Source organism: Fusarium subglutinans, assembly GCF_013396075.1.
Source record: "Fusarium subglutinans strain NRRL 66333 chromosome Unknown NRRL66333_c0000203, whole genome shotgun sequence".
NCBI lineage: Eukaryota > Fungi > Ascomycota > Sordariomycetes > Hypocreales > Nectriaceae > Fusarium > Fusarium subglutinans.
Window position 1 is genome coordinate 20474 of NW_023502266.1, and position 13786 is coordinate 34259.

General features: G+C 49.6%; 5 protein-coding genes across 5 annotated transcripts; 2 read left to right on the forward strand and 3 right to left on the reverse strand.

The window, feature by feature from the left end:
* Nucleotides 1-63: 63 nt before the first annotated feature.
* Nucleotides 64-2169, reverse strand: FSUBG_11108 (transcription initiation factor TFIIF subunit alpha; the record flags this gene model as incomplete). The annotated part of the gene is made up of 3 exons (XM_036675756.1): nt 64-278; nt 335-788; nt 841-2169. The coding sequence occupies 3 exons, from the start codon at nt 2167-2169 to the stop codon at nt 64-66; spliced, it is 1998 nt and encodes a 665-aa protein (XP_036533414.1).
* Nucleotides 2170-3411: 1242 nt separating this feature from the next.
* Nucleotides 3412-6579, forward strand: FSUBG_11109 (caffeine-induced death 1 Cid1; the record flags this gene model as incomplete). Its single annotated transcript, XM_036675757.1, has 1 exon — nt 3412-6579. The coding sequence occupies one exon, from the start codon at nt 3412-3414 to the stop codon at nt 6577-6579; it is 3168 nt and encodes a 1055-aa protein (XP_036533415.1).
* Nucleotides 6580-6816: 237 nt separating this feature from the next.
* FSUBG_11110 (uncharacterized protein) lies at nt 6817-8587 on the reverse strand (the record flags this gene model as incomplete). The annotated part of the gene is made up of 2 exons (XM_036675759.1): nt 6817-8329; nt 8379-8587. The coding sequence occupies 2 exons, from the start codon at nt 8585-8587 to the stop codon at nt 6817-6819; spliced, it is 1722 nt and encodes a 573-aa protein (XP_036533416.1).
* Nucleotides 8588-9107: 520 nt separating this feature from the next.
* Nucleotides 9108-10815, forward strand: FSUBG_11111 (ribose-phosphate pyrophosphokinase; the record flags this gene model as incomplete). Its single annotated transcript, XM_036675760.1, has 3 exons — nt 9108-9218; nt 9359-9506; nt 9563-10815. The coding sequence occupies 3 exons, from the start codon at nt 9108-9110 to the stop codon at nt 10813-10815; spliced, it is 1512 nt and encodes a 503-aa protein (XP_036533417.1).
* Nucleotides 10816-11479: 664 nt separating this feature from the next.
* FSUBG_11112 (oxidoreductase) lies at nt 11480-12511 on the reverse strand (the record flags this gene model as incomplete). Its single annotated transcript, XM_036675761.1, has 5 exons — nt 11480-11512; nt 11570-11678; nt 11728-11783; nt 11837-12146; nt 12204-12511. The coding sequence occupies 5 exons, from the start codon at nt 12509-12511 to the stop codon at nt 11480-11482; spliced, it is 816 nt and encodes a 271-aa protein (XP_036533418.1).
* Between the last annotated feature and the right edge of the window lie 1275 nt (nt 12512-13786).

Below are 13786 nucleotides of genomic sequence, written 5' to 3' on the forward strand. Positions count from 1 at the left end.
CAAATAAAACTCCAGAAGAGAAAAAAAGCACGTAATTGCCGCCCTGATCGGGCATCTATTCATTTACGATCTTCGGCGAAGTCGCTTGTCAGATCCATAGTCACAAAGCTTCTTGACAAGCTGAATCCACTCGGTTTTAGACATCTGACCTGGTCTATCACCCAGGCGGTGGTTGAAGAGCTTGATCAATTCGTTAACGGTGATGCCTTCGGCGGGGATCTTGTCGAGAATTTCAGATGGTTCGACAGCTGAAGTTCCGGGTGAGCCAGGAGAAGCAGCTGCAATACAATATTAGTTTTAACTCTTGATGAAATCAGTCCAAAGAAAGACTTACCACCCTGGGTTGGGTTGGGGCTGCCAGCTCTGGATGCTGAAGGAGTGCCCCGAGCACTGCTACTAACCAACTTCAGCTTCTTCCTCTTGGGTGCAGCCCCATCTGACATCTCGCCAGCAGTTGCCTCTCCATCACTACCAGAACCAGCAGCCGTGGGCCGACGAGCGGCTCCGCCCTGTACAAGAGGAGTGCCGGACCTGCTTCCCGCGGCAGATGGCACGTTCTTCTTGAGCTTTTTGCGGGAAGATTCGTTTCCACTCGACTCGGAGAGTGCTGGCGAGCCGGCTCGCTTGAGCGACTTGCTCTTCTTAGAGCCTTCAGGCTTCTTCCCAGAGGGAGTATTGGTGCCCTTGGATCCGGAACCGCTCTGGTTCTTGTCGTCCTTGTTGACGTCCTTCTTCTCGTCATCTTTCTTGTCTTCCTCTTCGTCCTCGTCGGAGGAGTTGTCATCAGACTTGAAATATTGGTTAGCATTATTTGACCCAAGTTGTTAAACAGGACTTTACCGAGCTGCTCCATGGATTCTCTTCGGAATCGTCACTTTCGTAGATATCCTCTCGATCTCTCTTGATCAATGCCTTCTTGGTGGCTTTGCCGAGCTTCTGTCGTAGGATCTCTTCTCGGAGTTGTTCGTCTAGTTCTTTATCCACTTCTTGCTCGTCACCTTCTCCGAATAAGTTGGCGCCGAGTTGTTCCCGACGAATACGGTCCTTGGAGTCTTTTGTGTCTTCGTCGTCATTCCTTTCGAACATTGGGGCCTCATCGTCATCTTGAAATTCATCGCCCGACATATCAATCTCATCATGCTCTAGTTTCTCTGACCTTGAGGCAGCCTTGAACGTGGCACTTTCAGTCTTGACCATCGGGCCACTTCCGTAGAACATTTTTCTTGTGGCCTCCAGGTCTTTTCGTCCAGCTTTCTTCTCTTCATCTCTCATGACCCAACGGCCCACATCCACCTTCTTACTCATGAAGGCCTCCACCTCGTCAATGTCGTAAGTCTGGAAGGGCGGCTTAGATGTAAATTTGTACCACTTCTCCAGGGGGATCATGCGGAAAACAGTCGAATCTATCATGAAAGCCACGTTAGATCCAGAGAGTGTGTCCACAAAGTTGCCAACCCAAACATTTTTCCCCTCTGCATCTTCGAGATGCCATGGAAGAGCTTCCTCGTATCGCAGGTCGGATGCCTTCTTGGCAGTTTCAGTCTTGGGCGCCCGGTTGAACGTTGTTTTCTCCTCTTTTTGCTTCTTCGGTCGCTTGGGATTAGGATCTTTGGCCACAGGCGCAATCTTGGCCTGGTCAATGGCGCGCTGAGCCTCCCGTTCAGCTTTCCTCTGCGCCTGTCTTTCCACCTCTTCCTCGTCAGCCTGGGGCGCTTCATGTGCTTCGGTCTTGACAGCCCTTCCCGGGGGCGGTTGGCGAGCATCTCGTCGGTGCAATGTCACAGGTCGTGCGAAGTCGTCCTGGTCAGTTGGATTGATCGATTTTCCTCCTGCTTTAGATTGAGTGAACTTCATCATGTGGTATCGAATGCCGTCGAGAAGATCCTTCTTCGTTGTCATAATGGGGATGTCGCTGTACTCAGGTGGCGGTGGCTCTGACCAGCCACCATTTTGACGTCGAATCTCTTCAATGTTTGGCTTTGTTCCATTTGGCCTACCAGAAGCAGATTGCGCTGTCGGCCTGGGTGGTGGTCTTCGAGAAACAAGGGGGTTTGCCTTGGGATTCTTACGCAATGGCCGAAGGGGGTTGGGCTTTTGTTTCTTCGGGGCGCCATTTGGATATCCAGGCGCGTTAGCAGGCGGATTGCCTGGGGGAGGCGGCGCGCTCATGTTGATGAAGAGGTCGCGCAATCGCGAAAGAAATCCCGGGAATGCTCTGACGACAACAGGTCACAGCCTGTAGCCTAGCTCTGCGCAAAGCCCGAGGTAAACTGAATCAGCGCGCGTATCTGGAGGAGTTGGTGAATTAAAGCGATGGGAGTTTGATGCTGTTTGTTTTATCAATACAGGAAGAGACTGGCTTTGCCAGGCGAGGACGCAAAGGAGCTTTTTATGCCCGGACAAAGTTGATGTTAAATGCAGGGACAAAGGTCCTGAGCAAGATAGTGCGCCTACCTACCTTATGACGATGACAAAGGCTCTGAAGTACCTAAGAAGCCACATGTGGCTGTGCGCTCCGCAATTTGCTGCCAGTTGCCAGTGTTCCTGAGCCTTGCGACCTTTATTAAACTACTATCGAGTTTTACAATTAAACCTACCCAAACAAAGTATGCAACAAAACATATTGTTAAACGAATGCCCTGACCCTGAAGCGAAAGGGTCATACGTGGAGCTTTCCTATAAGATTACTGTTTCTTGATTGCGTGGGAATAGCGTGAGGACAAAGAAAATATGTACAATTCATTCCTACTTTAATCTGCCACAGAATCTTATTGATACACAGTGTCGGCAAGCGAATACTATTGTTTGTAATAACTTCCCGGGCTATCAGAAGTACCTATTTTACAAACGAACCTTAGTAGTTTGCACAGTAAATAATACTAAACACGACACTGTAGTGCATAGGTACCTATGGCAAAAATAGTGAACTCATACCTGCATTTTGTGGAGATCACCAGCTCCAACCACACCCAGCACATTTCAACATCACACCTGTACGACTTCATTGCCGCAGCCAAGGCCCCCAAACGAACAATTATGCACCAAATCCATTGTTCTCTCTAGTCTCCCACTTCTTCCGTTCTTTGTTCATCTTTCACTTCGTGTTGAGGACGAGGCCAAAACCTCTACACTTCTTTGCCTGCCAGGACCCCTCCCTTCACCAGTTGAAAGAAAGCGCAGAGCTGAATTGAGGTTGTTGCATCCATTAAGTCTACCGCGCGTTAGGTTTTTTGCGCCTTATCACGCAAGACAGTATTATTTACAGACGCGATCGTTGGGATAGTGTTCGCTGAGCTGAATGCAACTATTCACACCCTGGTCGACATTCTTACAACAGAGTCCTATCGCCAGGAGCCTAACGGCAAGGCCAACTCCATTACTCCATCGCATAGTATCCTTCTCGAGTCGCAGATGGTTCCTCATCTGCGTGAGCCTCAAGTGGAGGCCCCTGGTGACTCCCAAGCTGGTCTTGAAAATCACTTGCGCAATCTGATCATCTCCAATGGTCCACCAGTACACGATTCTGTGCCCAGGGCTTCTCTGCAATCTGCTCCTATATCTGACAGCGACTCAATCAACAGGAATAACGCTGTTGAAACGTCTGACGGTGCCTCCCATCAGTCCAGACCCGTACGGAAGCGGCTAAACCAGGCACAAAGACGCCAAATGAGCTCTCAACTATCCATATCTATTGATCCGCGGGCCCAGCAACCTCCCCCAGATAGAACTTACCAAAGTCCGATATCTCAATACTCCCGCCCCTCTCAGCCTTATCAACGCCAAATGCATACTGACTCTCAGCCATGGGGAGCTCCCAACGAAAATCGTCAAAGTGGCTCGTTTTCTCATCGCCACTGGAATAGCACTCAGCAGTCTAAGTATCGAGGCTATGATAATGCTCCTCCCTCCTCCCGTGGCCGCCCTAACTCTATGCCTATCCAATCGAATCGGGGTTCTGGTTACTTGTACAACCCCAGACGCGCAGTTCAGTTTCATCCCGAGGAAATTGCAGCTCAGGATGCTCTGCTTGACCAACTTTGTTTTCAAGTCATTTCCAATTCCGAAATCGAAAGATCGGAAATAGCAGAGAAGGAGGAATTCCGTTGCAGGATTGAAACCATTAGTCGAGAGGTCATCGCCAACTATGAGAAGGAGGAAAGGCCAGAAACAGACTTTCAACCCCTCACAGTTCAGCTGAAATGCTTTGGTAGTTTGTCTTCAGGCTTCGCAACCAAGGCTTCAGACATGGATCTTGGCCTTCTTTCACCAATGTCTGCCTCCCAGCCTGATGCTCCCGGATCTCCTATACCGCGTCTCCTGGAGAAGGCTTTCTTGGAAGCTGGTCTAGGGGCGAGGCTTCTGACCCGAACTAGAGTCCCTATCATCAAGCTATGCCAGTCCCCGCCGGAAAAGCTTCGGCAAGGACTCCTTGAGGAGAGATTTCGATGGGAGAATGGCCTTGATGAGGCCCATGAAGCTCAGGAAGATGATGAAAACGATACGCAAGCAGCAAACAGTGAGCACGACAAGCAGCAAGACCGCCTTGCAGGTATTCAAAACAGTTCCACAACCGTCGTTGAGCCCGTATCACTGGATCCCATCCAAGACGGCACGAAAGCGATTGAACTTAAGCAAAGTCTCAAAAGCTCTCTCTCCTCGTACTATGGCTTAGCCAAGCGAGTTCTTCGTAGGGCTGGTGGCCGTGATGCTACCATCTCTAATTATCGCGTACTCTCCGATGAAGATTGGACTATATTGAACAGAGTGAGCGAGGCCTTCATTGGTGGTCTTGCGGACACTCGTCTTCGTGATCGCCTGTCCACGTACCCGTCTCTCTCCTTTGCACAAGATGCACAGAGTCCCACCAAACGATCTTTACTTGGGGTATACACCCAGATTGAAGGCGAGCATATTCGGCAGCGCCGGGAGGAGAGTGGTGTCGAAGAGCGTAACCCCGCTTCTCAATCGTTGACTGGGCAAGCCTTGAAGGCATGGGAGGACGCTCAATACAGAGAAAACTTTGGTACCGATCCCATCTTTTTCACCAAAGAACTTCAATTGGCCCTTGACAAGCTTAAAAGGGCCCCTTCCGTGCAATTCGTGGTTTTGGAACAGGGTCAACATGAGGCGCCTGCGTCATACTATACGAGGGCACTCTACATTTTTAACGGACTGAAGCCAGCTAATGAACAAGCCATCGCAAAGTGGACGAGTATGCTTGTTACTCAATATGTCAGCGGTATCCATCCGGAGGAGATTCGAAAAATGTTACAGACTTGCATAGCCACATGTTCTGAGTCCCTGTCGCTCAGAGGAGTCGGGCTCTTACACAAATGCATCCATCTAGCGTGGGAATTCGAACGAGCATTAGATAAGGATTCGTACGATGTGTCCGTCGTGCAGGATGTTAAAGACTATATCGCGCTACTACGGTCACCTTTACAACAAAATGATCCCCCGAGGCTTGGCGACGGGTTCTTCATTCCCCTCACGCCGACAACGGTAGACCTTGTGGCGAGGATCCGACAACTTCCAGACCCTCACAAGATGGCTCCGAACCAGCCACGCGATCGATACAGAGATCATTTAGAGTTTCCTAAGACAGGCGCAGGTGTGCAATGTGACATCAACTTCTCCGCCCATTTGGCTCTTCATAATACGGCTCTCCTACGATGTTACTCTCACACCGACCCGCGCGTCCGGCCCATTGTCTTGTTTGTTAAGCATTGGGCGAAGACTCGTGGGATCAACTCGGGATATCGTGGGACCCTTAGCAGCTATGGCTACGTTTTGATGGTCCTTCATTATCTAGTCAACGTCGCTGAGCCCTTTGTTAGCCCAAATCTCCAGCAGCTCGCTCCTCCACCACCACCAGGGCTCTCGCCTGTCGAATTCGAGGATATGGCTATATGCCGTGGCCACAACGTTCAGTTTTGGCGTAACGAAGAGGAAATCCTGGAGCTGGCACGTGCAAACCAGCTAAATGGCAACACAGATACCATTGGCCATCTCCTGCGTGGCTTCTTCGAGTATTATGCCCATAGTAGTATGCTCAGCACTTCTACGGGCAGAGGATTTGACTGGGGAAGAGATGTGCTCAGTTTGCGGACGCCTGGTGGTTTGCAGACAAAGCAAGACAAGGGTTGGACTGGCGCCAAAACAGTCATCGAGGCTCAAAACATTGGGCCTCATCCGCCGCCTCAGCCCGACCAAGCGTCTTCCACGGCAGTACATCCTAAGGAGATTGATGTAAAGGATACAGGAGCACAGCCCAAGCAGGGCACGCAAGGTAGCGTCACAGGCAAAAATGGAGAATTCAAGGAAGTCCGTCACCGCTATCTCTTTGCTATCGAGGACCCATTCGAGCTGGATCACAATGTTGCTCGAACTGTTACACATAACGGTATTGTGTCGATCCGCGATGAGTTCCGTCGGGCGTGGAAGATCATCAAGTCGGCTGGCAATGGCAGCCCTCAGGAAAGCTTACTCCGGGATGTGACAGATGTAGAGGAAGAAGTCAGTCCTTTATCTCGCCTCCTGGATGAGATTCATGGAGCGGGCCGATCCCGGAACACTTGATTGTATAATTATGATGTTGAGACGATGTACGAAGTTACGGACGGGTCATGGCCAGGATCGGTGCTGGCGCAACGAGATGTAATCGTGTGGCTCACTATTTGAGTCTTTGATAATGGCTAGGCTTGGTGAAATTTATCGTCGGTTCAATATTCATTCACCATGTAACAAATTACACAATAGCAGTGAGCTTCTTCTCATCTTGGTATCAGTATGCATTGTGATTTGTGAAGCTTAACTTCATTGAGACAGCACATCAAAGAAGTTTCTGGACGATGACTTGGCAGAGTTGTTCTGCCTTTTGGGGGCATCATCTTTACCCACCTTCCGTTTTTTCTTATCTTTGGCAGTTCTTTTTGACACTGCGTCGAGGCTGGCATTTGGCAATGGGACAAGCCTAGAAATTGTCTTGTAGATCTGGCCCTCATTGCCTTCGTGCAGAAACACAATTGTTCTCTCCACATCAGGGAACTCCGCCAGAGGTGGTAATGACGACAGCATGTCATTCAGCTCTGGTAGGGTTGTCTGAAGCTGTCCAAGTGAGATGATTTGCTTCAAGAGTCGAAACGAGTAAAGAGCGGCTTGAAGATGAGCAACAAAGTGAAGAGTATCCCAAGTAATTTTCCTAGAAGTTGGAGCTTGTAAACTCTCTTCCAAAATCTGCAGTGAATGTGAACGCTTGCCAACTTCATGGCTATACCGTATATCAAGAGTCAGGCACAGGATGTACCACGCCCGAGTTATGTCGACTTGTGATCCTGCTCTGATCATGGCCATTAGTCTGGCCAACTCTTGGGACCAAGCTTTCGCTTCTTTCTGGGGCAGCAAAGCAACCTGTCGCCCTTTTTGTGCCAGAGTGTTGACCCTCCGGTACTCCTGAACAGGTGTTAAAGCACCAGGAATGATCCATCTGGCTGCTGTGTAAGCCAATTGTCGAATTGCCGTGCTCTGTTCCCAGGCACTTCCCCGCGAAGGACTCTCTAGCAGAATAGGAAGAAACATCTTGGGATCGCTTGTAGTGTGCATGTGGCCACTCTGGGGTCCCAGTTGCAGTATCATCTCCGATATTCTGGGGTCCAGTGAGCCGATTTCTATTACTTTTCCGTATATTGATGTGGGGATCGGTGCAACTACATGGTCTAGATACTCGTGACAGAACTCGGTGTAATCCGTTTTGGCGGTGATTGGTTGTGCACACTCCTGCAAGAGTTGTGGAAGTGTCGAATGGGCGGACCGTTTTCGTTCGTAAGCAAATCGGCACATCTCAGCAGAAGAGGCAAGCTTGAGTTTCTCGCAGATGTGGGAGGGACTAAAGCTTGCGCATGCGAGATTGGAGTGATCATCAAGATAAATGTCGCGAAAAAAGACGACCCTTCCCTTGCCAAGATCATGGACTAGAAGATCAGAGTCGGAGGTGAGAACCGTCCCGCCCGATTGCGACAGATGCTGTGCGCAGTATGCATCTGCCTCGCCCGGGACAAGAAAGACTATCTTGGTGTAGCGCGGCGAAGATCTCAAGGCATCAATGATAGCAGGGACATGAAAACTGGGTGGCAATGCCGATTTTCCTGGTGGCTTAACTGTAGAGAAGAGGACTGGAGCAACTTCATTGGCGGCCGAGAAGTAGGACGGGAAGAAACCATTGGTTTCAGATGAGTGTGAGGCCTTCAATTGATTGAGACTTTTGAGCATGCGCTCCATGCGAACGGGTTCTTTTCCTTTTGGGAGATATCCGTCAAAATATATGGCGTCGCTATCATGGTCAGTCTCCTCCAAACTACAACACGAGACACCGAACTTACACGCCTACACCACGCCGAGTGAGTTCATCCAACCATGACACAGCGGTCTCGCCGAGAAGTTTGTATGACGGCTGAGGAATACCATGTCTGTTGCAGATGTACAAAATATGATAAGCTAATGCTGGCCCATCGACGACTACGTGTTCATCGTTAAGGCGTCCATGAACAACGTAGGGCTCTAGGGTAGATATGAGACGAGGAATCCCCATGTTGTGTGTGGGTTGCGGGAGGGGAAGGTTAGGTAGTGAAGCTCTATCCCATTTCCATTCAGAAAGAAAGCCCAAGTTGTTATTGTTCGAGATTATAAATAGCTCTTTCCGGGCCCTCAATGTCGTTGTTACTCAGAAATCAGTTGGAGGGGTTACAGCTACGTTACTCAGCTAATCGAGCAAGAATTTCAAGGGCCTTGACTGCGAATTAACGAGGCTGTGACGCAGTTCCCGGGATGCCCCGCTTAGTTAATGACTGCGGGTAATAATACAGTGCTAAACACTGTAGGTCTTCCGGCTTCGGGATGCCTGGTTTTGTGCCAAAAATCGGCTTCTGACCCCACTATAAGAGAATTTACAGTAAGAGTCAGCTTTCCGACACACAGTGCAACGAGCAGGGGTGATGAAGAAAAAAAAAAGCTCCAGCCTGAACGCGGCTTTCCTTCAATCTCAATTTTTCTTTCTTCCTCCATTGTCTTCCAAGCTTCACCCTTCCACATCGGTCGATGGGCTGGTCAAGATGCGCAATACACTTATCTTCGCAGGCAATTCCTGCCCCGTCCTCACAGGTCAAATCTGCGAGAACCTGGGCATGCATCCTGCCAGCGCTGAGCTTACCCAGTTCTCCAATGTGAGCTTCCCTTGCCCTCGTGCTCGTAGCCATGGTCATTCAACGTGACCCTTCTTTGGCCAACCATCACGATCACTCCTCTGCAGGCCCATGTTTGGCAGTCAAACAAGCTGCGTGCTTTGAGCTAACCAGTGCCCAAGGGTGAAACGAGCGTCAGAATTCTGACAAGTGTCCGAGAGAAGGACGTCTTCGTTGTCCAATCAGGCAGCCCCAGCATCAATGACTCCATCATGGAGCTTCTCATCATGATCTCGGCCTGCAAAGGCGGTTCTGCTAACAAAGTCACTGGTTCGTGGTTCTCGTCCCCTGCTTGAGACCTCAATCGGCTTACTTGTTGCGTCCAGCCGTCCTTCCTTATTTCCCCTACAGCCGACAGTCAAAGAAGAAGTCGCATAGAGGTGCGATTACTGCTCGCATGCTTGCCAACTTGTTAGGTGTTGCTGGCGTTAAGCACGTTATCACTGTCGACCTTCATGCCTCGCAGATGCAGGGCTTCTTCAAGTGTCCCGTTGATAACCTGCACGCAGAGCCTATCCTTGCGAAGTGGATCCGCCACAACGTGTCTAACTGGCGCGAAGCGGTCGTGGTCTCCAAGAACGCGGGAGGAACCAAGCGGGTGACATCGCTTGCGGATGCTCTCAAGCTCAATTTCGGGATTGTTACTACAGACAGGAAGCGTGTGAGTAACATGACAGCGAGCATGATCATGAGGCACTTCGATCATAATGTAGAGCGTCAACCCACCCCGTTGGAGTCTAACCGACCCATTCCCTACCGTGGACCCCCGGCTTCCGAGCGTGCTGTCGAGTCCGAGGCTACCCCTAAGAGGCAGACAACCCCCCCTCGCTCCTCGCGAATCGTGACGAACCCACAGGGCTCTCCTACACGGGTCAACAGTTCTGCCCGTTCAGTGACTCCCAACGCTGCTGAGGCCGCGGATCCCAACACTACCCCCCCTGCTGGATCACCCGATGGTTCGGCCGATGGTGAGGCGGATTATGATGACCACAAAGCGTCTGAAGTTACACAGGGTCGTTTGGTTCAAGGTCGTATCGTCGAGGATGATTATCCGTCTCCTGATCGATCTGTTGTTGACGGTAGCGTGGAAGATGATCCCATGACAATGTCTCATGCTTCATCATTCTTCGTCCCTGAGCCTCAATCTCTCGGAGGATCTGGCGACGCTGCGGCGAGTTCCGACGAAGAGGACAACGCATTCGAGGATCCAGGCGCCGAACATCTTATCACTCTAGTTGGAAACGTCAAGAACCGGACCGTTTTCATCGTGGATGACATGATTGACAAGGCTGGCTCTTGGATCGCTGCAGCTGAGACGGTGGTCAAGAAAGGCGGAGCAAAGAAGGTCTATTGCATGGCCACTCATGGTGTTTTTGGTGGCGACAGCCTGGAGCAACTACAAGCATGCGAGTGCATCGACCAGATTGTTGTGACCAACAGCTTTCCAATTGATAAGGACAGGGCACGCAACATCAGCAAGCTCGTGGTTCTTGACCTCTCGTTCCTACTGGCGGAGGCCATTCGACGTAACCACTATGGCGAGGCTCTTTCGCCTCTCTTCCAACATTATGGTGATTAGATAGGACTGCATCGCAATGCTTCCAATCTCACACAGTCACCTGTTGCTACGCCATCGCGCCTAGTCTGCCTTGGCAGCTAAGTGCTTATCGACACTCCTATTCGTGTTTTGATGATTACTATTCATTTTTTAGCGAGGCGTCTGGGGAAAGGTCATATTGGTAACCTAATGCTGGACCAATGAATCCGAGGATGAAAATTCCGACAAAAAAGCAGAGTAGGTGATGAATTACGATTTCAGTTTCTGGTCTTTTGGTTTAGGTTCGTGATGTGATATGATGTAGCGCTCGCCTTTTGTCGAGGCTCAGTTAAATGTAACCCAGCGGTGCTGTCACTTGTTGACGGCAAGGGCCTGATTCACCCCAGAATGGGTCCTTAACGGAACGTTGGTAGAACAATCTCTCGGTCTTAGAAGGCCTGCAACTTAGAACCGTCATGGATTTGTGTCTCTTCGGGGACAAATGAGTTGTGGGCAAGAGAAATTTCCGAACATTTTGTGAACAGGATGTCCTTTGTAGCAGTTTGTCTCAACATTTGCTGTTCAAGTCACTATATCAACCTATCTATAGCTAATACTTTTGTTTAATACAGCTCATACATAGTAATTGTATCATCTGTTCGCTTGAAACTTTGTTATGCGGGCTGTTTATCATGTTTACTTTCGACTAAGTCTTTCGGTGCATAATACCAGCACCAGCCTGTGGCCCAGAAGATTAGCCAGAGCTATTGACTCTCGAGTTTTGAGTCAGTCTTACCTGATGACTGGGGAATACCAGTGTATCAGCAACAACGACGTTCTCTCGGCGAGTTGCGGTAAACACGATGATCTCAGCAATGTCGTCGGGGGTGAGAGGTTCGCATCCGCTGCTCGCAAGTCAGTACTGTGTATTTTGACCAGTCCAAGACAACCTACGCATAGACAGCATCGGCCTTTTCCTTGTCGCCATAGAACCGCACCACAGAGAACTCCTATTAAACCGTGAGCATCTCGTCACGTTGGCTCACACATAGATTACGCTTACAGTTTCGACCTGACCTGGATCAATCTCAATAACACGGACACGACTGGCAATGAGCTCCTTTCGCAAGCTGTCAGTGAAGCTGCGAACAGCGGCCTTTGTAGCGCAGTAGATGCCGCCGCCAGGGTAAGGCTCTCGGCCAGCAATGGAGCCGACGTTGATGATATCACCGTGACCACCGTCTGGTCGGGCAAGGAAGATGGGGAGGATAGCCTGGGTCATGTTGATGAGACCTGTGACATTTGTCTGGAACATAACATTAATGTCCTCCTCAGCAATTTCAGGGGCACGAGCAACACCCTTGACAAGGCCTCTATTGTGTTGTTAGCACCGTTGCAACGAATTTGTCCACACATGGACATGAACTTACGCATTGTTGACAAGCACGTCAATGTTCCTCCACTCCTCGGGCAAGTTGCCGACAATACCCTTCACCTCAGCAGGGTTGCTCACATCGAGCTTGAACGGCAGAACCTTGACACCATCGCCGAACTCCTTCTTGATATCTTCAGCAAGTTCCACGAGGGAATCAACACGGCGTGCAGTGAGGATGAGACGAAGATCATTCTTGGGCGCAGTCCGAGCGAATTCCAGAGCCGTGGAGCGGCCGATGCCGGAGGATGCACCAGTGACAAGAATCGTCTTGCCAGTGAGACGTTTGGCAGCAGCAGAAGCCATTGTACGACGAGTGAAAAGGGGACGAAAGAGGGGAGTGAAGGAGATTGAGATTGAGATTGAGTGTGAGGCTGAGGTTGACAAAGAGACGTTGAGGGTCTTGGATACGGTAGTGAGTAGGCGACGGGTATTCATTTGTTGACTAAGATGGTGGGGAAGATGGAGATGAGGATGGTGTGATTGGACTTGATAAGAGAGGTTGAAGATTGGGAGGAGTTAGAGTTGAAATACTGGGAAGGGTTCAGTTCGGGTATTATACCTAGGTAATGAAAGAATGATGTTATCTAGACGAACTAGGTCCATGTTGGTTACCTACTAACTAACGTAACGTAAAGCCCATGAGGATATCTATCTACCCAGGTACCAGTTAATATTACAAAGGCACTTTCTGATTAGATAAAAGGAAGGACCAAGCAGATCAAGAGAACATGACGATAAGAGTCGAATTTATTTAGGTGTTTCCAAGATTCAAAGCCTCCAAACTGTCATATTGAAGGAGCGGCCTTTTCTTACCCCGCGATTCGACATGACATGTGCTCCAGTGGGGTCGGGGTCTAAGGTGACGAGAACGCCCTATAAAGGGCGTCATTTTAGGCTCTCTACTCTGTGTCGACCTCAGCTTTGAGCTCAACTTCAAGGTCTTTCTGAACCGTACCCAGAGATAGGAATCTATCACGGCGCTGCCGGTCTAATAGACCTGGCTCCAATCTAACAAAACTGTTTTGTGTGTACGGATACAGCAGGGAAATACATCTTCATTGAAGATAACTTTGTACTTGTATAAAACGTTGCTGTTAGGAAGCGATACTCGCTGAACTCACTGTCTCTTTGGGTTACCTAAAGTGCAAAAACAGAGTGGGTTGCTAGGAAGTGAGGGAATGTTCTTTGCAATGCTGACAAGAGGTAATGTGGCTCTCACAAAGGACAAAGAGTTGGATTAGTACCTTGCCTTATGCTCTCAAGCACAAGACGAAGCAATTTAATACTACCTTGGTTCTAAGCTGCAAGTTGACGATTGGGATGAGATCAGTTGATTGGTTGCCATCCGATGTCATATCCAGTACCTACTTATCTACGGAGTATCTACAGTAAGGTAACTACTAGTTAGTTAGTGACTGTATCTAGGTACACGCTGGACTGCCGATCACCCCTGGCAATCAAATTCCTAGGTACCTAGCTAGAGGAGGAAAGAAAACACAAAACCTTAACCCTAAGCGATAAAATAGTTTAGGTAAATTTAGCCTAAGTTTAGGGGATCTTTAATAAGTGGCACCCTAG